The 24,548-nt window shown below is 45.6% G+C and overlaps 3 protein-coding genes across 3 annotated transcripts; 2 read left to right on the top strand and 1 right to left on the bottom strand.

Annotated features, from left to right (window-relative positions):
* The first annotated feature begins 851 nt into the window (after positions 1–851).
* Positions 852–8,724, top strand: LOC149281274 (1-phosphatidylinositol 4,5-bisphosphate phosphodiesterase delta-4). The gene is made up of 15 exons (XM_089499455.1): positions 852–873; positions 1,405–1,563; positions 2,964–3,192; positions 3,618–3,747; positions 4,210–4,441; positions 4,707–4,908; positions 5,119–5,263; positions 6,173–6,325; positions 6,562–6,696; positions 6,884–7,040; positions 7,175–7,291; positions 7,554–7,732; positions 7,970–8,105; positions 8,236–8,385; positions 8,615–8,724. Exons 1-15 carry the CDS (start codon positions 852–854, stop codon positions 8,722–8,724), a joined length of 2,256 nt encoding a protein of 751 aa, XP_089355581.1.
* A 1,335-nt stretch (positions 8,725–10,059) lies between these two features.
* On the bottom strand, positions 10,060–16,752 carry LOC149281273 (zinc finger protein 142-like). The gene is made up of 5 exons (XM_089499477.1): positions 15,948–16,752; positions 15,235–15,412; positions 11,245–14,410; positions 10,877–10,982; positions 10,060–10,529 (listed from the first exon to the last, which is right to left on the bottom strand). The coding sequence occupies exons 1-5, from the start codon at positions 16,717–16,719 to the stop codon at positions 10,060–10,062; spliced, it is 4,692 nt and encodes a 1,563-aa protein (XP_089355603.1). The 5' UTR covers positions 16,720–16,752.
* Positions 16,753–20,380: 3,628 nt separating this feature from the next.
* Positions 20,381–24,364, top strand: LOC149281272 (mitochondrial chaperone BCS1). The gene is made up of 7 exons (XM_089499476.1): positions 20,381–20,700; positions 21,332–21,471; positions 22,576–22,770; positions 22,952–23,015; positions 23,327–23,496; positions 23,733–23,850; positions 24,112–24,364. Exons 1-7 carry the CDS (start codon positions 20,381–20,383, stop codon positions 24,362–24,364), a joined length of 1,260 nt encoding a protein of 419 aa, XP_089355602.1.
* Positions 24,365–24,548: the final 184 nt, after the last annotated feature.

Raw genomic sequence — 24,548 nt, 5'->3', positions numbered from 1 at the left:
AACAATAAATAATAATGATGTCACTGGACTGCTGGACGTGAGCCTCACCGGAGACCCGAGTTATCATTTAGGAACTAAATCTACACGAATCTGCAATAATCATTAGAAAACAACCATAACGATACGTCTGTTTTATTTTATAATGATAAAGAATTAGATAAATATCCTAAAATGTTTAAAAAGCACTAATTATACGGACATTTTTCTGTCTGTCTGCTGAGTTTTTCCCCCTGTATTGCTCTTTGATGAGGTCAGAAGCGGAGAGGAAAAGGATGACCAGGAATATTGCATAATATTTAAGTTTAAAAATATTTAAAAACATTGTAGCAAAAAATAAACAAACAATCAGGCGTTCCGGATACATTTGTTGCAGGCAGAATAGTTTTGTATAAACAAAGAATAATCACCATGGCAACCATTGGAATGTTCCTGCTGATTGCTCCACTTCTAGCATTGTTTTCTCTATTATTATTATCATTATTATTAATCACTAATTTATATAGCGCCATCATATTCCGCAGCGCTGTACAATCTCTCTCTTCAATATCCGCTTTCTTCCTGATTCTTGATTTATAGACTCTGTGATAGATTCAGGAGCCGTATGTCTATCCCATGCATGTTTAATACCCTCACTGTATTACCCTCTACCACTTCTGCTGGGAGGCTGTTCCACATATCTACCACCCTCTCAGTAAAGTAAAACTTACATTACCGTAACATGTTGGAATAAAGGAGAACATGGAGAATGGGTCTGGGAAGGTATTGTTGAAATATGGGCTGTTAACTCCATGTTGCATTGAAGTTATTTTTCCCGCAGATGCTGGGAGACCTGAGATCGTAAGCTTCCTGTCATGGCGTCTCCGTGCAGCGCCCGTAAGTATCTGCTGAAATGGGGCGACCTAAAAACTGAGTATCGGATCTATTTACTAAAGTGACAAACCGGACTATAGTCGAAGTCGTCTTGACCCAAGTCAACTCGCAGCGAGGGCCGGACTGGCAATGACGAGGTGGCCCTGGCACTTTAAGGCATGATGCCCACAGCTACTTCTATTATATATTATATATTATATATTTATGCTCACGTGTCCAGGTGGCCAGTCTGGGCCTAGAAGTAATTTATAATACATGTTGACCTGGAAGGGGCCATTTTGTGCCGTCATGTGACATATGGGCACAACCCCCAATCCGCAAACCTCTCCTTGCTGTTTGCTTTATGGCAGAGATCCCTCCGTGGTTTCCCTTTAGGTTTTTTTTGGGGGGACTGTATGATTTACCGTAATGATTTAAATATTTAACCTGGCGGCCTCGTGTTCTTACCCTCCCGCCCCACAGAGTGAACCCCCGGCGCGGTGTTAGTTGCGCCCCCCCCCCCCCCCACTGACGTGTCTCAGTTTGCCCTGGCAGGACTGCAGCTGGACGAGAAGTTGCAGCAGATGCAGACCGGGTCGATCATGCGCAAAGTGAAATCCCGCAGCTGGAAGAAGCAGAGATATTTCAAACTGCAGGAGGACTGCATGACCATCTGGTACAAGTCCAAGAAGACGGGCAACACCAAGTCCACATGTGAGCGTCTGCTGCGTGTCACAAACCACCTCATTCCTGCCAGCTGCACACCCCAAAAGCCAGTTTTGTTTCAATAAATGATATTTATGGCAATTATTTCTAACCTTTCAGGTTTTTAGATTAGACGTGTACTTGCTAGAGTTAGACTTGACTTACAAAACCCGAAAGCAGGCACTCGAAACTCCAGCTGTTCTAAGGATGATGGGAGTTGAAGTCCCCAGCATCTGAAACGCCGGGGGGCCGCCTGTCTGTTATCCTCCACTCCCCGATATTCATCACTGAAGTCAGGGGCATGTTTGAAGCTTATCGATTCTTTGAATGTTCTTTTTGAACGCTTTCCATGCAGTAGTCACTTAGTCATTATTAACTTTTTGTGGGGGGGTTGTATAAAGGAGATCCCTGCGGCCCTGCGGTATCAGAGGGGAAAAGCTGAGATCAGCAAAGAACAAGAGAAAAACCACCATGAAATTAAGTCGAGTATCAGACTAGAGCCAGATAAGATTTCCCGTAAAGAGCGAGCTGCTGCCCGCCGGACCTCTCTGCTCGCGCCAGAATTATTGTGGGCAGTAAGGCCACACAAGGTCAGCACTTAATGCAGCGAGTATGTTGTGTGGGGGTTGGGCCGCAGACATCTGTATGATTTATTGCTGAGCGATTGGCATCGTTATTAAGCCGGCGTTTATAGTCAGACTTATGGTAAATCAGATCTTTACTTCCAAACGCAAACAATTTTAAGGGTCTGTTTCCGACAATTATTTCAATAAATCAAGTCTGTTTATCTGAGTGTGGAACTCGTGTTCTGCACTTTCATTACTTTCTACTTCTCCTTTGCTTCCCTTTCCTGTTTATCATCCTTTCCTTTCTCCTTTTTCTCCTTTTTTTTCTTCCCTTCCTTCCCTTCTCTTCTTTTCTCTCCTCTCCTTTCTTGTGCGTTTCTTTTCTATCCTTTCCCACATTCCTTTCTTCATTATTTTTCTTGCCTTTCATTTCCTTATTCTTTTAATTTCATTTCATTCCCTCGTCTTCCTCGATTCCATTTCTCATTCATATCCTTTTCTTTTCTCCTTTCATTTCTTCATCTTCCTTTACATTCCCACCCTCTCCTTTCCATTCCTTTCCTTTGATTTCCATTTTTTTCTTTCTTATCCTTTCCCCTTTTTTTCCCTCTCCTATTATCTTCTTTTTTCCCTATTTTTCTTCATCATCTCCTTTTCTTCCCTCTCTTTTCCTCCATCATTTCCTTCCCTTTCCACTGTGCTCATTCTTAGGCTCCTCATTCATTCTCCTCCTCTGCCCTCCTCTCTTTGTCTCAGGCCTTCTGTGTTATACTCTCCCTTCTCACCACGATTCCCCTTCATTCTCTGCCCCCATCCCAGTTAAATCCATCTTTCTCTTGCCAGTTTCCATTAGCGACATTGAGACCGTGCGGGAGGGACACCAGTCTGAAATCTTGCAGAGCCTCGCAGATGAGTTCCCGTCTGAACTCTGCTTCACCATCGTCTTCCACGGCCGGAGAGGAAACCTGGACTTGATAGCAAACACCCCGGAGGAGGCGCAGTGCTGGATCCAGGGCCTGGAAAAGCTGATAGATACTGTTACGAAGATGGACCAAAAGGAGATATTGGATCAGTATCCTTTCAATCATTCTCTAGGAAAGGATCACGTCTATAAAAGTGAAAGGGTTGCAGGTAGATAACTGATCCCTGGGCAAGTGTGAGTTTCTTGTCTTGTGTATCTGTTGTCAGCAGCACACACACATTCATGCGCACACACACTCATACTCATGCACACACACACACGCACTCACACATACACTCAGGTCCTGGTCCTCTTAAAAGAGCTCTTTTGATTAACTAGTTTCAATTGTGTTCATCTGCAAACTAAAGAAAAAGAAAGTACGGGTACAATGTATCTTGTTGTCGAAGTAGTTGAGGTATGTGGGTTCTGGGGGAATTAGTAAAGGAAGGTCACTGGAAAGGTCGCCGTAGCTTCAGCAGGACCTCTTTCTCCGGTTAAAGACGCAGTTTGAGGTTTTTCCTTAAGGCGATGCTCAGATGGATCTGTGACTGGTTCCAGAAGGCCGACAAAAACAAGGACGGACGGATGAATTTTAAGGAAGTCCAAGACCTGCTGAAGATGATGAACGTGGATATGAACGAGCACCATGCATACCGGCTCTTTCTGGTACGGCTCGCGGTAACGTTGACACATTGTAGCTAGAAATGAAAACCAGTCCTCCCTGTTCATCCTACCCAGCTTTGTTGTGAAGTCTACAATTACTTTCTCCAAAAAACCCCCCCAAAAACCTATTTAATTCCAAAGAGTTTTAGATGTTTCCTGGAATGGAACGTCTGCCTTTGTTTAGAATCTAACCTTTGTTTAGTTGTTTCAACTGAATATGTCGCGGTAACTTCAGTTGGTGGTGAATTCAACAACTTAACTGCCCTTCCTGCCTCATCTGGTATGATGAAGACTGGAATATCGTTCCCTGCCAGACATATACATCCAATATTTTTATAACATCAGATTATTTGAATTATGTAGTATTACAGCGTCAAAAACTTTACAGATGAAGAAGAGGATCATAGATATTTCTGACCCCAATTAGGGCATAAAGTCCTCCTGGTTTCTTCCCATCTCTTGCAGATGGCGGATAAATCGGAGTCGGGGACCCTCGAAAGAGAGGAGTTTGTGCTGTTTTACAAAGCTTTGACCCAACGTGATGAAGTCTTGAAGATCTTCCAGGACTTCTCCAAAGATGGCAAGAAACTCACCCTCTTGGAGTTTGTGGATTTTCTTCGCCAGGAACAACTGGAAGGAGAAAACGTGGAGGAATTTGCGATGGACCTCATTGCTCGATATGAGCCCTCGGAAACCGGTGAGACATTGTGCTGGCACTAACTTGGATGGAGATATTAGGGCTAAAAAAGTTATTTTGTATTAATAATGTTTTAAAAAAATATTGTATAAAAGCACAATACTTTATGAAATCTTTTGATTGGTTGAGGTGTAGCTCTGGTCTATTTGTTGATGAGTTTCCATCACAATCAACCACCATGAGCAGAACCCGGGGGGGGGGACGGATTCATCTTTAAATATGAAATCTCGATTCATTCGATTGTAAACTTTGTATCCATCTTTAGCGCAGAAACTCCACGCCTTGAGTATCGATGGGTTCCTAAACTACTTGTGCTCTTCCGAGGGATCTGTCTTCGACGTGGCGCATGAACAGATTTTCCAAGACATGACGCAGCCCCTCTGTCACTACTTCATCTCGTCTTCTCACAATACGTACTTAATGGAGGATCAGCTGCGGGGTCAAAGCAGTGTGGAAGGGTACATCAGGTGAGAAGTTCAAGAGACATTGTATCCTTGTTAAAAAGTTCTGATCTTCTTTAAAGGGCCAGTGACTCTATTCCATGCTCTGGAGCATTTAGACGCCCAAACAATGGGACAATTAAAGGGACGGTAATGTCCCTTTAATATCACCCTTTAAACTGCTGTATGTTACCTCTTCAGCTAAACCACCAGGGGCTAATATCCTTATTCCCCCAGGGCACTTAAGCGAGGTTGCCGGTGCGTGGAGGTCGACACCTGGGACGGACCGAATGGGGAGCCCATTGTGTATCACGGGCACACGTTTACCTCCAAGATCCTGTTCAAAGATGTGATTTCAGCCATCAATAAGTACGCTTTCAGGGTGTGTAACTGAACCATGAAGGGGTTCATTAAAATCTGTGTCTGCTGTTAATGCAATCACTTGTATGAGGCACGGAGAGTAAGTCCCAGGGTACCCATAGGCGCTCGAAGCACTACGGCCCTGGGTCTGTACCCCTGATCTCAGCAATGTACCCTGTTATGCATCAAACTTATTGGGTCCCATAGTTATCGCTACCTACTAGACAAAATTTGACATGCAAACCCATACAAATACTGGTAAGAAGATTTTTTTTTCTCCAAAAAAGGATATTTCATTTTCCTGACCTCAAATAGCAAAAGGGAAATCTTAGAGAAACAAAGTAACAGTAATTGTTTTTTTGTTGGGAATTTAATATTATATAATATTGATATTATAGAATTCGTATGATCAAGGTATTTGTACCATTGGGGGAGGTTTGAGGTTAGATAGAGAGTTCCGCGAGTGGAACAATAATATTCCTCCGTCATGAAAAATATATGAGCGTCTGGACAAGGACATTAAAAGCAGCCTGAAAGGACAATGAACGGGTTTATGCTGCGTATATAGATTTATACGGCGATGCAAGCGTCTGCTTTGATTTTAAATAAATTGTATTGATTGGCATCAGGGCTGCCTGCAGGCAGATCGGCCCCATCCGGCCCCCGTCTAGTCTGCCCGTTTGTCCTGCTGTAACGACTCAAACCTTAATCAGTCTTTGGTCTCGTCTTAGATTCAGGAGCCGTATGGATATCCCTTATGGGATTACAACTCCCATTATGCACAGGCTTTGGGTGTTCAACAACAGCCACAGGACACAACTGAGAATAAGAGCTCCAGGATTCTATCCTTTAATCATGGAATGAATGGCTTGATTATCAGCGGCTCGTTTAATCATCCAGCCCGATGTCTTTGATCTGTCTTCTACTACAGGCATCAGAGTACCCGGTGATCTTGTCCCTGGAGAACCATTGCTCGGTGGAGCAGCAGGACGTCATGGCTCAGCACCTGAAAAGCATTTTGGGGGAGACCTTGGTCACCAAGACCTTAGATGGAAAGGTGCCCACGCAGTTACCCTCTGTAGAGGTAGGTAGGTGTTTTGGGGCAAATTATTAACATCACAAAATTGAGTTTTGAAGATATAAATTACTCTCCTTCCCAGAGGCGATGACAGCCGGCATGACCTTTTCATGGCCAAAATATTTATAGAACGAAATACAGAGTCAGATAAGCTGAGAGTTATGAAGAAGTCCAAGCAGATTCCATTTCATTGACCTTTTTCCGCGGGTTACTTTCTCTAGAATTCTTTGTGTTCTCTCCAGGAACTCCGGCGAAGGATACTTTTAAAAGGCAAGAAGATTGGGGGGTTGGAAGATCAAACGGACGAGTCACAGGAAGACGTGAACACGGGGGACATGTCCGAGGAGGAGGACAGCGCCGAGATGGAAAGGTCAAAGGCAGGTGCCCAACGGACTTGTAAATGTATTAAACTTCTTGAAAAACATCCGCACGATCTCGAGTAACCAAGAACATCCCGGAGTCTTACGGGTTACATTGTAATCACTGCGACCTTGAAGCTGGAGAGATCTTTTCATAGAACCGTCAAGTTTGTGAGCGTTTCTTTTTTCCCCCCTTTTTCTTTAGAAGGGCAAAGATCGCCTCTCCCAGGAACTGTCTGACTGCATCATTTACTGCAAGAGCGTTCCCTTCGAGGGCTTCAAGCATTCGAGAGCCAAATACCGGATCTACGAGATGTCTTCCTTCACCGAGTACAAAGCCAGGAAACTCGTCCGAGAACCAGGTGAACTTAGTGTATGAAACGCCATGCAGCCTACCCCCCCTGCCATGAAAATGACTTAATTTTGTTAGTAGGGGGCCCCCAATTCATTTTCTGCATTGGGTCCCTTTTATTTCACAATTAGTGTCTTTGTCCAGGTAACGAGTTTGTCCGTCACAATGCGTGGCAGCTGACCCGAATCTATCCCACGGGACTCAGGACGGACTCTTCAAACTATAACCCGCAGGAGATGTGGAACGTCGGATGCCAAATGGGTATGTTCTCCAAACACCCATGAACGGAGGTACTCATCGAAACACCCCGTATCACGGGAATTATAGTCAAATAACGGTTTATTTATTCTGTACATCAACTGTTCTCCATATTATGCGTCCCTTGTTGGTTTTGAGTGTTTCATAGTAAAAGATGGAACACTGGAACAAACCCTTTACAATGTCTCCAATTTGTCACTTTTGAGCCCCCATTTATCCCTGGGACCCCGACCCACCAGCCCTTCTGTCGTATTTTTCCACCCAGTGGCGCTGAATTTCCAGACAGCCGGAGTGGAGATGGATTTAAACGATGGACTCTTCCAGCAGAACGGACGTTGCGGCTACGTTCTGAAGCCTCGGTTCATGAGACACGTGGAGACCACCTTTAATCCTGACCAACCTCAGGACACCGAGGGATACTCCGTCGTCAACCTTGCGATACAGGTGACATTTTTTCACTGCGTGTTTTTTTTTTGGGGGGGGGATAATTGTAAACTTGGTATTACAAAAAAAAAAAAAAAAGTTGGATAAGTTCTGGGTCAAAATCTAAAAGACTGTAGAGAAACAGACCCCAGGGCGGATAGGTGGGGCAGAAACCTGGGTAATGAGAATATTACATTGTATCAGAGATTTAATGTCCTTTTGTGACAAACTGAACTCCTTTCCGTGTGAATCATGAAGATCATCAGCGCCCAGCAGCTGCCTAAGGTTGAAAATAGCAAAGAGGGGTCGATCGTGGACCCTCTGGTGAGAGTCGAAATATTTGGCGTTTCTATGGACCAAGCCAAGCAGGAGACAAAATATATAGAAAATAACGGTGAGTGACCCAGCTGTCTAGAACCCATGTGCGCTCTCGTTCTAGTGCTCGATGTCACTTCGGTGGCCGGGCAAGATGCCGGCTCTTCTGGGTAACTCATCCTATTATTTGTTGTGCCTTCTCCTCGTAGGGTTTAACCCTATGTGGTATGAGACCCTGCAGTTCAAAATCCACGTGCCGGAACTGGCGCTCGTAAGGTTCGTCGTGGAAGATTACGATAAAACCACAAGGAATGACTTCATAGGACAGTACACCTTGCCCTTCAAAAGCGTCAAATCCGGTGAGATACTTGGTGTTACAGAAACATCGTATCCGCTCCACCGCACTTCTACACAACAGACCAGCTCTATGACACGGCTGGAATATAATGAAGCGCAAAAACTTTTAGGGGCTTATCCACTAAATGGCAACTTCTCCTCAGCAGGACACCATAATTCAGACATGGCTCGGTAGGTCAATCACATGATGTCGTACTTAACCACGCGTTGTTTTTGTTTTGATTGCTCCAGGCTATCGTCATATTCACCTTCTCTCTAAGGACGGCACCCGGATTCCGCCCGCCACTTTATTTGTTCACATCCGAATCACGGAGGCGAGTTCTCCGCCTGTGGACACGTAGACGCCGCTGCGAATACCATCATCTCCTACAGCTTCCAGACCTACGACTCTGCTGTGCACGGCTCCAGTGCCACTACTCCATGACCTCGTATTTAATTAATATTTAATGTTGCTATATTTTGCACGCCTGTAACAAAACACTATTATTGTACATAGATATATATATATTTAAATTATTTTGTACATAATGTATATTGTAAAAGAAGTATATCCTGGTGCTATCGCGGTCCAGAAGCTGATTGCTTCGTTCAAGAAGGCCAAGCCACACATGGAAGAGCAATTGCTCCCCCGCTGCAACAACAGTGTTATTTATCCTGCAAGACAGATCTAAATGTTCCCAAATGCTTATTGTTAACTAATCTGTTATACTTACCAAGCATTAAATTATACCTTTTAAACTACAGACTCCTCCGAATCTTCGCTATAGATTTGATCGAGTTTCCCGGCTCCCGGTTCCTTTGCCTGTTCAGCTACAATGCATTATCTGCTAAGTAGCGCACATGCGCAAGTACTCACCTCCAGCGATCTCCGCTTCTAGCTTACAGTCCCCATCATCCTCTGCCATCCGTAAGTGTTACATAATACTTACTAAAATTATTTAACATGTAAATAAGACAACCTTCCCAAAAAAGCCAGATCTCACCCCGAAAAAATCCAAAGGTGATTTCTCCCGTAACGCATCACGGAGCTCCCTGATCAAAACAGAAGGAGGACAAAAAGCTCCAAACGCGATGTGAACCTAATCACTTTAAACAACAGTCATGTTAGTTTGTATTTAAGGTTTCGTCCCACTAACTCTGCTTATTTTAAACATTTAATAACCAACAAAATAAACAGCATTCCTTGTAATGCCGAATATTGATAACCGGTCTCTTTAACAATGTTACCAGGACGCTGAAGTCATACCCAGAAGTGAAACTCAACCCATAAAGTACAAACCCGACCCATTCGGAAATTGTTTTACATACTACAGAGACGGCAAAGAAAAAAAGTGGCGAGCCAGCCTGCAACATCACCAAGCCCCTCAAACCATAAATCATTTATTCTTTCTATTCACACAGAGGCTGCGATCATTGAATTCTGGAAGCGAACGTGATTCAGGCGTATTTTAAAGCAGATGTCCGTCAGCAATCATCTTTACCAAACCTCCTTTACCAACGGTCAATCATTGCCGTTTACATAAAATAGACCGATTCTCTCATACGATTTAATAGTTGGGGGGGGGGGGATGGGAAAATATATTTAGGTCTTTCTTGAAAATATATATATAAAAAAAAATAAAAAATCAAATATTTTAAAATGTCCTTATTTATCGCATCCAACCACAGCCATGACGCTAAATCTGAGTAATCTCTGCAGACAAGGCTTCACCTTCACACGCGGTCGTCGGATTATCCAGACCCTGGGGGTGGATAGCGGATAAATAAACCTCTTTCCCGACACCTTTTGAGACGTCTGGGTAATCCGGATGATGCTTTTGCAGGTGCTTAACCACCTGGAACTTTTGTTTGGCTCTGTAAGAGCAGTACTGACAGAAGAAGGGTTGCTGGTTGGTGTGGGTGAGGTAGTGGTGGCGTAGGCCGGCCGGCCAGCGGAAGCCGCTCTGGCAGATGTTGCAAACGTATGGCTTCTCCTCGCTGTGCTTCTTCAGATGTGTTTTGAGCAGGAACCTTGTTTTGAAGGCCTTGCCGCATTGTTCGCAGATGAAGGACCTGACATCGCGGTGACGCGTCTCCCGGTGAATGCGGAGAGCATCCGCTCGGTTGGTGCGGTAGTCGCACTCCTCGCATTGGTATGGCTTCAAACCTGAAGAAGAGGTCGGTCTGTTAATGTTTTATCGACAAAGGGAAAGCCTGAGATACTTGGTCATCAGCGGAACTTAAAATACTTTCCTGAAATTCACTCCTCCTACAAAAGCTGCCTGAACCAATCGGCATCCACTGAAGGGGAGGAGCAACCTAACGCGGTTGGATAATTATTTGTATCTTGTGGACATGGCTCCTCCCACAGTACACAAAGATATTATTTATCTTAAATCATTAAAGACCATTCCATAGGTTCGCTTAGAGAACTGAGAATGTAGATTTTTTTTTTTATAGCAAATTCCCTTTTTGGCTATTAAGGTAAAATTGTACAAACAAAAAGCACATTACCTGTGTGTTTGGTCATGTGATATTTCAGCTGATTGATCCATTTGCATTTGTATCCACATTCTGGACACAAGTACTTCTTCTCATCCTTGTGGATGCGCATGTGGTACTGAACAGGAGAGAAGAAAACCGGCTCCCGTTAAACACATAATCGGGGTCTGTAACCCATTTATCTTTATTTACAACCCCCCGGCGCGACCACAATACCAAAAATAATACTTTTTGCTATAACACGCAGGAGAAGAAAATACAAACTCCAAGCGGGACCCACAGAGAACGGCAGACAGCGCTACGGAATTTGATGGCGCTATATAAAACAATAAATAAGAATGATAATAGACATTGTAAAACCAAACAAGCGGAATGGTTACCTTCAGACGCGATGGGTCTGCGCAGGCATAGGTGCAGAGATGGCACTTGTACGGCTTCTCGCCGGTGTGAATGCGGCTGTGCCAGGTGATCTTTTGCTTGTTCCTGGTGGTGTACTCGCAATCCACGCACTTGTAGAGCTTGGTACCCCCGTGGCCCTTAACATGATGATCATAAACCAGCTGGTGGTGACAGGAGAAGGGGCAGAAAGGACACCTCAGGGGCCCCTCTTGTCCCTCCGTGGCCGGCGGCGCAGACTTCTCGTGCTCCTCGGAGTAATGGCGGACCAGCTGCTGCCGGTCTTTGGCTGCGTACCGGCACTCCTGGCAGCGGTGGGTGAAGTGAGATCTGCGATGCTCTTCCAGATCCAGCCTGCGAGAGAACGACTGCTTGCAGACGCTGCATTCTAACTGGAGGTGCTGCTTCTGCAGGTGACATCGAAGGGTGGCCGGGCTGTGGCAGGTAAAAGGGCACCTTGGGCACGCGTGGGTAGCCTTTTCTTGGTGCTTCCTCAGACTATGCTGCTTCAGCGCCGCCTCCGAGCTGAAACTCGCTTGACATACGGGGCACGGAAAGGCAGGCTTGCCGCTGTGGCAGCTCCCCACGTGGCGGGCGATATCATTCTGGCTGTAGCCGCTATAGTCACAAAGACCACAGAAGTGGGTGGGCTTCTTCTCGTGGACCCGTCTTTGGTGCAGTCGCAGTTTGGAGTTGGTTCCGAACGTGCGGTTGCAGGAGTCGCAGGAAATGCGACCGACGCCGGTGTGCAGGGACTCGTGTGCATCCAGGCGGTAGCGCCTGGTGGTGCTGAAGTCGCAGTACCGGCAGCCGTGAGGTTTGACGCCTTCGTGGCGGATTCGGACGTGCTGCTTCATGCAGCGAGGCTGCTTGCAGACGAAGTCGCATTGCTTGCACTGCAGCTGCACTCTGTTCCGCGTATACTTCTGGTGCAAGTCTCTGTGCCGTTTCAGGGCTGCAGCTGACATGCATCGAAAAGAACACATTGGGCACTGGAGCTCTCCATGTTTTAAGCAACCCTTTTTCTTGTGCGTCTTCATGGCCCGTTCTTGGGAACACATGAAGGGACAGGTGGGACAGGAAAGCCTAGCGCCATGTTGGGCTTCCATATCTGGATCCACAATGGCATCCCCCACATTTTCCTCTCTCTCTTCATCTTCCTCCATACTTTGGCTCCCATCATCAGCTGAGCTCTCTGACCCCTGGTCCTTTTCTTGGCACAGGTCCTGCTCTCGGCGGTTCTCCTGCTCACGCTGTCCTAAGGCGCCCTCTGAAAGTGGTTCTTTTGGACACCGGCCATCGGCAGACTTTCTCAAACCTCTGCAGTTTTCTTTGACGTGGCAACTAATGGTACATTCCCTGGAGCACGAAAAGGAACAAAGCAGACAGCGGAACCTTCCGTTATCATATCTGTATTTTCCATTTTCCTGGAACCCAGAGGGAAATGACGAGATATCCCCGTGCTCTATTTGGGGGTCGGGGGTGGTTAAGGCCGCAGTTTCTTTTTGATCTAAGATTAGTTTTTTAGGAGTCGTTTCTTTAAACTGATTGTTAACTAGGGTTTGAGAAGGTGTTAGCGTATCCATTTCTTCTAAGCAGTGTTCTGACATGTGAGACCTTTGAGACCCCTGCACAGTAACCACCTGCACTCGGTCATCTCCTCGCCTACTTCCAGGTGTTTGGGTAATGCTGGACTCCGGACACCGGTCTGGTTCCTCACTGCTAGGAGCTGCCTGGACAGCTTTCTTCTTTTTGAGCGCGACGGGGCACTTCTTCAGGACGTGAGTGTTCAAGCCTCTCTGCTGTTTGAAGCTAGCGCCACACTCTTTGCACACAAGGGACGTTTTGCGCACGTGGCAGCCAATTTTGGAGTGCTGGAGCATACTCCCTTCCTTCTTAGTGATGTAAGAACACTTCTCACATTTGTAAACCTGAGAGCTGGACTGGACTACCAACATCTGGACTCTTCCTTCCAACACCAGGGTCTCTGCTTGCTCCTTGTCCTGTTTCCTCAGAACCTCGAGAACGGACTCCGGCCCGGAGCATTCTTGTGCCTCTTCCGGGGAATTGGCCGAGTTCTCAGTTTCAGGAACGTCACTGTGAACCAGACCCTCGGACTCGCATACGATGGTTAATTCCACTCCGTCCTTGACAACATCAGCCCACGATTCCTGCACTTCCACTGGTATGTCTCCAGGCTGGAGGTCCAGAGTAGCCACATGAACGGGAAGCTCTTCACATTTACCGTTAAGGTCACACAGAACGGTCTCTTGGTTGTACTGGACAGTCGTCGGACACATCACTTTCTCGTTTTGGTCCTGACCGGCCGACTGAGGATCTGTCTCTTCCTCAAACTCCTGATTGTCCCCAACGGCCAAGGTTTCAGAAAAGCAAAGCATTTCCTCCCTCGTCGGAAGAGAGTTTTCACAAGTAACCAGCGTCTCCTCTGCAGATCCTTTGGATAAGAGTTCCGCGGGTGCAGACAGCTCGAGTTGTACGGGAAAATCATTCATCACTATGCCGCACGTTTCAACTGGTTCCAGGGTCACCGTGGCCATCAGAGCCTCATCTCCCACAGTAATGGTGGCATCCTCACCTGGCTCGCTAACTTCACCGACCTGATTGACTTGTTCCTGGTCCTCCAATGCCCCGGTTTCACACTTCTGAGTCTGATGGACAACTTGGACAGTTTTATTTGTATCTGGCATCCCAGAAGCTTCTGTATTGTACGGGAACAGAAGTCCAGCCTGGTTAACCTCTTGCTGCTTGCTGGCGTATTTCTCCAGCCAGTCCTTGTCTCCGGGGATGTAGCCGTGCGACTTGCGTTTATGGAAGAAAAGGCTGGTGTTGCTGAAGGTGCGGTACGGACAAAGCGCGCAGCGGAACTCCCTGTGTTTTGTGTGCTTGCAGTTGTCGTGGTTCAGGAGCGCTTGCTTGTACTTGGTCTGGTAGCTGCAGTGTTGGCATTGGTACACGGGCAACTGGGATGACTGGGAATGTTTGATTTGCATGTGTTTTTGGAGCTCGTATTTCCGCTTGCAGCTGAATCCGCAGACCTCGCAGATGAGATTCTTGCCCTGGTGGCGCAGCTTGTGGCTGCTCAGCTGGTCTGCGCGATGACAGCGGTAGGAACATTGATTGCATTGATACCTAATGAGAAAAAGAAAAAAAAAAAAAAAAGAGGTTTTAATCACTGAAAATGATTTTTAAAGTCCCGGATTAAGCATGGGCAACTTAGCTGATGAAAGCACCAGAAACAAGAGACCCCGGATGTCCGACTTCTCCCTGGACTAGAGTAATCGAAAACCTAAACTATTGTAAAAACCTTCCCAGAAATAATGAAATTTTGCCTAATTCATCATTTCTTCACCGTCACACGGTACAAAAGAGCAGGAAGAGTTCGCTGCCAATGAAAAAGCTTTTTTTTTTTTTTTTTAAAGGATTCTGCGTTGTTTTGATGTAAATAAACCTTTAGAGGAATGAATAAAATGACAGATCTGCTAAGTTTTATTTTCTATGTTTAGTGCTGGTGGAACAGCATTATTTACCCGATATACTCATCAATATTTATAACAAACGCTCGCATCTTGGTTGATGGTGAATTGATTTTCTCTGCAATTTACTAATCAGTGATCCGTTATGGCGGAAGAGAGAAGTCCTGGACATTCTGTACTGGTTCTTCTGATTCGATTTGATGTTATATGATGTCATATGATTATATTTAGAAAGAGCCTCGCTTTAACAGAGAGCAGTCTGGTTGGGAAATGCTAAGAACAGCAGGCGCACCTGGAATAAGACATCAATAAAAGTCACGTCGTGCATTTTAGGAAGGTGCTTAAAAGGATACTAGCTGTATATTCACACCGTAAACCTAGCGGTAGTTATTAAAGGACAAGTACCTCCATTACTTGACGTGGCTACTTAACCTCTGCCCTTAAATGCCACCATGTCCTGAGGTGTTCAGTGGCGCTCACCTTAGGTCCCCGCTGTGCTTGCGCATATGCACGTTCAGATAATGCTTCCACTTGGTGATGTAGCCACACTCGGTGCACATGTAGTTCTTCTCGCTGGAGTGGGTCAGCATGTGCTTGGAGAGGTAACTGATGTCCCTGCATGTGAAGTCACACAAGTTGCACTTATGAGGTTTCTCCCCTGCGGAAGATAGAAAAAGACATAAACCAATTTTTTCCAATTAGTACTTCGGCAAAGTAGAGTTATGCTACGGAAGCTGGATCTTTCCAAAGACGTTGGAAATTATTCACTTAAAGTGAGATTTTGCAAGAGACATGCAGTTTAAAGTTCATGAATGAACAAGGTCAACCCTAGTGAGCGTCTGCTACAAGAAAACCTTGGTTGGCACAATGTATAGGTAATCCAGCGAAACGTCTGGAAAGTCACCTGTTTTACGTATTATGCAGGAAAAATTGACAGCGTTCTCCCTTTATAATTCATAATGAAGCTGAGGAACTTTCCAGTAAATTCCCACTTCTGTAAATAGATATACTGGAAAAAACGGAGACTTATTTATCCCAGATTTCAATGCTAACAGCACCCAATTATTTTTTGTATATTTACTTTTTCTACATTTTTTCCAGCAAAAAGGTGATCTCTTTTAATCTAAACAGGGGCACATGTCATGTTTGAACCTAAATGTCAAAAGTAACGGCAGTTAAACGCTTCTTCCTACCTGTGTGCAGTAACATGTGCCGTATCAGGACCCTTTTGTGAGCGGTGGCAAAGCTACAGTCCCCGCAGCGGTGGATTTTCTCATTAGCGTGCATTTTGCCCACGTGGTCAGCGTACTCCACGGGATTGAAGCTCTTGTAAGGGCAGAAGAGGCAGGACAGCTCCTCTTTGCCAGGGTGCCCGTTCTTCTTGTGTTTTCGGAAGGCGTGTTTGTTGGAACAAGCAAAGTCGCACTCCTGACAGTGAAAGGCGTAGTGTTTTTTTCGGTGCTCCTCCATCTCCTCGCGGCTCTTAAAGAGAAGGGAGCAGGCATGGTAAGTGCACTCCATGCCGCGGATCCCGTGAGACTCCTTGAGGTGGCGAAGGAACTCTTTGCGATCGGAGAGCGCTTGGTCACAACCTTCTTGGAAGCACAGCAGCATATTCTGCTCGGATTTGTGTCCCTTCATGTGGTCTTTCAGAGCCTGGCTAAGTTTAAAGGTCTCCTGGCACACAGGGCACGAGTAGGTATCGGAGTAGAAGTTGGACACTTCTTCATGGATGCTTGCCATGTGGCGGTTGAGGGCATTGCTCTCCACCGAGCAGTAGTCACAGAGGGGGCAGCGGTGAGTCTTCTCGCCCGATTCCCTCATCATGTGGATCTTCAGTTTACTTCGACTGGTAAAGAACTTGTGGCAGTTTGGGCATTGCAGGTTGGGGTCCGGGAAGTGGAGGTGAAGGTGTTCGGCAAGGTGGGTCCGCTTCTTAAAGCAGCGCTTACACTCCGGACACATGTGGGTCTTAAAAAGGTGCTCATTCCCTTTATCTACATCACCTGCCAGAAAAAGGAAAGGAGAATAACAAAAGGCACCATAATAATGAGACAAATACATACAGTCTCCCTGTAGTCCAATAATAATCCACTTTCATCATCCAATATGACGAAGCCGGACATGTTTCGTTCAGTTGTGTTCTCAGTCATAGTCTTGCCCAGATGTCGTGAAAAGTACCGTTGCCACAAACTGCCATTAACTAGGAAACCAGCACCAGCAACAAGAATCAAACTGACAGAGAATGTCTCACTAAGCCTGAAAGCAGATATTTAAAGACCCGGGGCCACATAATCACATGCTGTGCACAACCACGGCACATGATGCATTAACCCAATGGGTAATAAACTTGGGTTCCCGTAATCCAGGAACAATTTTATGAGTCTTTCTGCTGTATGGATGAGGACCCTACCTTTACATGCCTTGGTTTTGGCATTATGGGACGTTTTTAGTTTCCCAGCTTTTTTCTTTCTGGGCGTACATTCTCTATCCTCATCATCACCTTTCCTATTCAGAGCTCCAGAGTTCGTTCGCTTCCCGGGTCTCGCGGTCGGCAGCAAATCACAGCTGGCTTCCTCATCTAAAAAATACAAATACTCATCCGTATTGTAGCTTATAGTACAAACCATGTATGGTACAAACATATCATAACCATCTCATGTTACTGCGATGTGTTTGATTATCCTTCCGCGATGCCACAGGAAAGGAAAAAAAAGTTCTGCATTTTCAAAAAAAAAAAAAGCGGTTGAAAACGGGTAAACATTATTATTGTTATTTTTTTTATATGGGTATTAATGTAATTTCCTTTTTTCTTATCTCTTCTGCTGTACTTACTGGTCTGACACATATCGTGGGTCACGGCTCTTACGGAAGCCTCCTTTCCGGGATCGAGCATAGACTCTACACCTGAGTGGGTTTCCTCTCCCGGAGGATGCTTTTTATTGTGCTGGGTGAACAGCTTTACATTGGAGCTGACAAAGTCGCATGAGTTACAATGAAAGGGGAAATGGTTCCGAAAATGCAGGGACATCTCCTCTCGGCTGGAGAAAAGCAACTTGCAGGTGCGTTGGGAGCAAGGTACCGGGGTCACCCCATGCTCCTGGTGCAGGTGAGCAAGAAAGTTCTTGCGGTCTTGCGTGGTAAAAAAACAGCCCCCCTCCCAGCAGGTGAAATCAGTATTGGTATAAGCGTGGCTCTTAAAATGCTCCTTGAGCTTACTGTGTGAATAGTATTCATTTTGACAAATGGGGCAAGAAAGACTGCCCCTTTTCTGGTGGTTTCCATCTTCCTTTTGGGTTCTTAGGGACACAGAGTTGGTGATTATTGTTGGGGAACCCTCTGTCTTGCTGTAAGAAGTGTTCGGAAGCTCCAGCGTAATGGTGTCTGCAAGCGGAGAACATAACCCGTGAGACAACAGACGGGAATCTGGAAAAAAATGGAATAAAATGAAATTACAAATGTAAGAAAACTAAATTATGGAAATAAGGTTCAGCAAAGCAAATATAGAATAATGGAGTCTGGATAGAGGGTCCCGGCTATTCAGAACTAGTAGCCTCCTAATGGGCTGCAGAGTGACGTATCCATGCAGACTGTTATTATAGAAACCCGTCGTTCCCTCTATTCCTTGCGACTCTGCCTATGCATTGTGCTGGAGACATCGCCACGTATTACCTGCGGGTTCGCAGCATTCCCTCTCTGGAGCTCCTTCATAGAACTCTTGTACGGCTGAATCTAGAGACAAGTCTTTAACCTGGGAGGACAGCTCCACATCCAGGCAGCTGGCGAGATGCAGAGGTCCATCCCGATCAAGGGCGTTTTCCTGAGCGGAATCTTCTAGATGGTACCTGCAGTCCGGTGTGGGCTGGAGAAGAAGAAGCTGATCACAGGGCTTGTTTGTCCAACCGCAAGACCCTTCAAGTTCTTCTTCTGCCATTTCCCGGAGGCCGTTCCTTTCACGCTTTGTGACTAATCCATAACTTGCTGCATCATTTCTAAAACCAATACACAAACAGAATGGATTATCCCAGCTGGAGCGGACCGGAAGGGGAGTAGATCAGGTGCCGGACGATATGTCCATCCACCTGGCTGTCTTCAGAGGAGGGAAAGGCAACAATAGGCCTCTGGCACCGTGGGGGAGGGGCAGGCAATAGGCCTCTGGCACCGTGGAGGAGGGACAGGGAGCATGTGACTTCCTCCCCACTTATAATTCCCTCTTTGTTACCTTGGTAACCAGCAGCACCTTGCACAGCAGCCCGATTGGTATGTCTGGGGATGCAGAGATAATATGAAATGAGAAACGGGTCATAGGCTCAAGCCCAGCAACGGGAAATGTCGCCTGGTCAGCCGTAGCAGAGCACAGAAGGAAGCGATGAACACACACTCCCGCGAGCTACTCTTGGAACGCAACCGGAAGTTCTACGTGGAACGCATAGCGAACATACCCTACACAATCACATTCTCAGAGCTGTCCGTGTGAAGCTGAGGCGTGAAACGCAAGCTTTGCCACTGCGCGACAGGAACATGGAACACAAGAATTTCCGGTGTCAAGCTGAGGCGTGGAACACATAGGAAGTTGTGCACTGAAACCTGCCGGAGACATGCGGGGTTGGTTAGCGGGCGGACCGTCCTCTGCCGTGGAGGTAATAAGCCGGGATATGCGTGTAGTCGGTCACCTCTGGGTTCCAGCTTGGCTCGTATCGCGGTGCTCGTTGTTTCTCCGCCATTTCTTTGGTTTGTTACAGCGTCTGATTCTAGACATCCACATTCCGGTGTTACCATGCCTCCCAAAGTGTCACAGCTGGGACTGGGTGAATACACTGGTGTAAATGGTTAATCAGCAGATCCATAGCACATATATATATATCTCATATAGTGCAGCAATTGGGGTTAAAACAAAGGAAAGAATCATTATGGTTTCATGATACATCCAACTGGCATATAAAAGTCCCTATATTAGTCACCTTAGAGGGACACTCCAGCCATCATAAGCACTTTAATGCATACAAAGTGCATTATATGCTTATATGTTCATGGCGTCCCTGTCACAGATGCATGGAGGTATTCTCTAAAATACCCCCCCCCTTTGCATTTACCATTTACCCTTTTCCCCACCCCCAGGTATTTGCCACACAGGAGATGTGTTCGAGCAAACTCTTACCTGGCTCATGATATACGCCATGCCGCCAGCTCAAACATTGGTTTGGCTGACATCCCAGGGGGTCCCTTCCCTGTGCAGGTGCGGACAGCGCTCCTATTTATTTTAATGCGAGTGCTTATCTGCATCTGATTGGCTCATTCAAGCAGCCAATCGGAGGCAAGACGTGTTGGGTCCACAGAGGGGTTTATATTCATTCATTGTTTAAGGGACTCCCTGTGACACCAGAGTGTCTCGTAAATGGTAACGATGTTAATAGATTTATTCTTAATTTTACACCTTACACAATAAAAATAAATTTTGCAGCGTCCCTGATTGTGAAGCCCAAGAGTGTGTATTTCATTGAACAAAACTATGAAACAAGTCTAATTTTATGTTTAAAAAGTAATGTCTCTATCTCTATCCTTCTCTTGTTCCAGCATGAAGAGTTGGAATAAGCATTAGCCGCCTTCATCTCCATCAGCCGCCGAAATGCCGTTTGCTGATTTTCTAGCGGCCCTGAAGGACAATCCTTACTTCGGTGCCGGGTTCGGCCTGGTCGGGGTGGGCACGGCATTGGCTTTGGCCCGTAAAAGTGCCCAGATCGGCATGGTGGCCTTCAGGAGACACTACATGATAACGCTGGAAGTGCCCAGCAGAGACAAGAGCTACCAGTGGCTTCTGAACTGGATCTCTCACTATGCCAAGAACACGCAGCATCTCAGCGTGGAAACCTCGTACCTGCAGCACGAGAGCGGACGGATCAGCACCAAATTCGACTTCGTTCCAAGTCCTGGAAACCACTTCATTTGGTATGTGAACAATAAAGCTGTTTGATACAATATCCACCAGATTTTTTTTTTAATTATTTTTGTAGTCTTTAAGGTCTTTCTGTTATGGCGACACGTTTAAGGCTATTTATAAATAGTGGTCCTTGTGCGGAGGCTATGTGGTCTTATCACCATGGCAACCATATTAAGACAACATCGCTTTTCGTATACACCGCGCTTTGTATAGGAGTTCATTTCCCCTACACCAGCTTTTTTTTTTACGTCGGTGTATAAATAAAAGGGTTGTTCAGTGGTTCCTCCATCACAGAATGCAGCGCTCGTGAGCTTTGGTCCATTCAGCGACACATGAAATAACTTTTGGTTAATTATTTCGGGATTTAAACTTTTGGTTGTATGCGTCAGGGTTTTAAGCTTTGCCGCGATGTCATGATACTTTGTATACTCTACGCCATGATGTCACACTTTGCCTGTACCTTCCAGAGTTGTGTATTTCTCTCATGTGATGAGTTCCTAAACATTTTCTTGCACAAATAAACCATTTGGCTGATGAAGAGTTAAAATATTGCGTTGATCTTTTGTTTTTCCTCTGTCTAGCGGATGTCGTATCGTTGACCACCTAGTTATAGTGCAAGCCTTGCTCTTCCGTCCGCAGGTATCGAAGGAAATGGATCCGCATTGAGAGGAATCGCGAGAAGCAGATGCTTGACCTGAACACGGGGATCCCCTGGGAGTCCGTCACCTTCACTGCCTTCGGGACCAATCGGAATATTTTCTTTAACATTCTGCAGGAAGGTAAACTGGGGGTATCTGTAACGTGCGAAAGGTCACCTGTGACATGAGAATAAACCGTGACTTATTGTGGGGAATGTATAAAGCAGAGAGGAGTTAAGGCTGTATGTGTTTCACTGATCCATCTACCAGTCCAAGCAGCGGAAATTCTATGCTACGCCATCGTTCAAAAGTTTGAGGTCACTTAGAAATGAACTTGTTTTTTGGAAGAAGCGCAAATGTTGTCCATTAAATTAACATGAAATGGATCAGAAATCCAGCACAGAAGGGGTTAATGCTGTAAATGTCTATTGTAGCTGGAAACGGCTGATTTTTAATAGAATCTCTTCATAGGCGTGCAGAGGCCCTTTATCACTCCCATCACTCCTGGGTTCCAATGGCCCTTTATCACTCCCATCACTCCTGTGTTCCAATGGCCCTTTATCACTCCCATCACTCCTGTGTTCCAATGGCCCTTTATCACTCCCATCACTCTTGTGTTCCAATGGCCCTTTATCACTCCCATCACTCCTGTGCTCCAATGGCCCTTTATCACTCCCATCACTCCTGTGTTCCAATGGCAGGTTGTGTTCGCTGATCCAAGTTTAAGTTTAAAAGGCTAATTGATGGTTAGAAACCCTTTTGTAATTATGTTACATAATATAACCAAAACCTCTCATTTATATTATGTTTATATATTTGTTGCCAACTTTATTAGGGTGAGAAGCGCAGACAGTTTTTGTTTTTTGTATACATTGTACAGCCAATACACTGGTTTTGCAGCATGCTTACACCTGTTTGGTAGGCCTCGTATTATACATTTGTATTATTTGAGCCTGAGACTAGCTCAGCGCACCGACATTTTTTCTTTTCCCTGTAATTATGTTACAGCCAGAAATGTCCTTATTTTCCATGCACACAGTGAAGTGACCCCAAACTTTTGAATGGTATGTGTGCGTTGTGTATATCGCTCCACATGTGCACTTGGAACACACACGGTGCTGTCCGCTCTGTGCTTTGTTGTTGGGTAGGAATGAGGGGATTTAAAAGTTCAGAAACAAAATAGAAACATTAAACAGAGATCCCTCATAGCTGTTCCTGTTGAGACTTCTTTTCTTTTTCATGCAGCCAGGGAGCTGGCTTTGCACGAACAGGAAGGTAAAACCATAATGTACGCAGCAATGGGGGCGGAATGGCGGCAGTTCGGCTTCCCTCGGCGCAGGCGTCCGTTGACCTCGGTAGTTCTGGAAGAAGGAGTTGCAGAGAAGATTATCCAAGACGTGAAAGGATTTATTGATAACCCCAAGTGGTACAGCGATCGAGGTAAGAAGGATGTCTGGTTTATCCATCCAATCCCTGACGCACACGAGGGGTTGCGTTTTTATCTGAAGACGCGTATCGATCTTTCTGTAGAGCGAGGTTTGACATTGGGGGGTCCTATGTTGCTTTAAAATGAGAACTAATTAGATCTTTAATCTTATGAATGATTTTAATCTTTCCTCAGGGATCCCTTATAGAAGAGGTTACCTGCTCTACGGACCTCCAGGGTGCGGAAAAAGCAGTTTTATGTAAGTAGAAACATTAGTCTTAGATGAAGACATTAGAAGAGGGGCTACTGTTTTAAAAGATGATTTATTAGCATAAAAGAAAATGCTGTTGACTTTGAAGACCATGATCTTCTGTCCTTATCTTAAAGTTTTGCTGAGAGTCATGGGTGTTGTAGTTAAGCTACAACTGAAGAGGTGCGTATCGGGATAATTAATAAGAGGACCCGTTATGGCTTTTTAGGACAATTGGGGTGGGAATTTCTGAGAAAACCCGTAATTAGCGTCTTATGTCTCGCCTGGTTATAATGAATCCCTTCTCTACCTGCCCTCAGCACGGCCCTCGCCGGAGACCTGGAATACAGTATTTGTCTGATGAGTCTCAGTGACAGCAGCCTCTCCGATGACCGCTTGAACCACCTGCTGAGTGTGGCCCCGCAGCAGAGTATTATCCTTTTAGAAGACGTGGACGCTGCGTTTGTCAGTCGAGATCTTGGCAAGCAAAGTCAGTAGCGCGCATCACACAAAGTCCCCCGACTCCATGCTTTAAACCATCCGATTTAAATAATTCCTCAATAGAAAAGTCAACGTATTAACCCTTTCGGTCTTGATGTAAATGGATTAACTTGCATTTCTTCATGTATCCATTATATTCCTTAGGCGTTTTATTAAAGGTGCAGTTCCACTTCTTAGGCAGATGAAGCCAAACGTAACACACTTTCGATTATTTTTTCTTTGCAGATCCAATTGCTTATCAGGGCATGGGGCGTCTGACCTTCAGCGGCCTGCTAAACGCATTGGATGGCGTGGCTTCCACAGAAGCTCGAATAGTGTTCATGACAACCAATCATATTGACAGGTAAGCAGATAAATAACATACGCAGTTTAATGTATGCAACTATTCACATATGCGCTGGAATATAGGCTGCACCCTTATATTTTTGGTTTACAGAAAGTAAAGTCCCAATTATAAGGCTTGCGTTACTTTAATAATTGCTAAAGTACATTAGACATTGTGTTGCATTGTGTTACACGCCGGAGTGTGTCGTTCGAGGCTGTTCATATCCGCAGCGTAGGAGAGAGATCTGACGCTTCTGTATGTTCCTATATGTGATTGCAGATTAGACCCAGCGCTGATCCGGCCGGGCCGCGTGGACGTGAAGCAGTACGTGGGGCATTGCACGCGCTGGCAGCTGTCCCAGATGTTCCTTCGTTTCTACCCGGATCAGACGCCCTCGTCAGCCGAGGAATTCGCAAAAGCAGCTTTATTGTCCACAGATAAGATAAGTGCGGCCCAAGTACAAGGACACTTCATGATGTATAAAACTGATCCTGAAGCCGCCATAGCAAATGCTAACTCTTTGATTGTGTGACGTCCGCTTAATATGTTCCTGCATTCCCGGGATCTACTAGGCATCCGGCGCCATGTTCCGCTGGGAAATTCTGGATTGTACGAGGGTTCATACTTTCTCTGGTGCCTCATAATGAGGTTTAAGATAGGGATATATATATATATATATATATATATATATATATATATATATATATATATATATA

Source organism: Sceloporus occidentalis, unplaced genomic scaffold (assembly GCF_023333645.1).
Source record: "Sceloporus occidentalis isolate IW3139 unplaced genomic scaffold, rSceOcc1.0.p SCAF_136, whole genome shotgun sequence".
NCBI classification, from domain to species: Eukaryota; Metazoa; Chordata; class Lepidosauria; order Squamata; family Phrynosomatidae; genus Sceloporus; species Sceloporus occidentalis.
The sequence above is the reverse complement of the archived record's forward strand: the minus strand, read 5'-3'. Positions and strand labels throughout refer to the sequence as shown.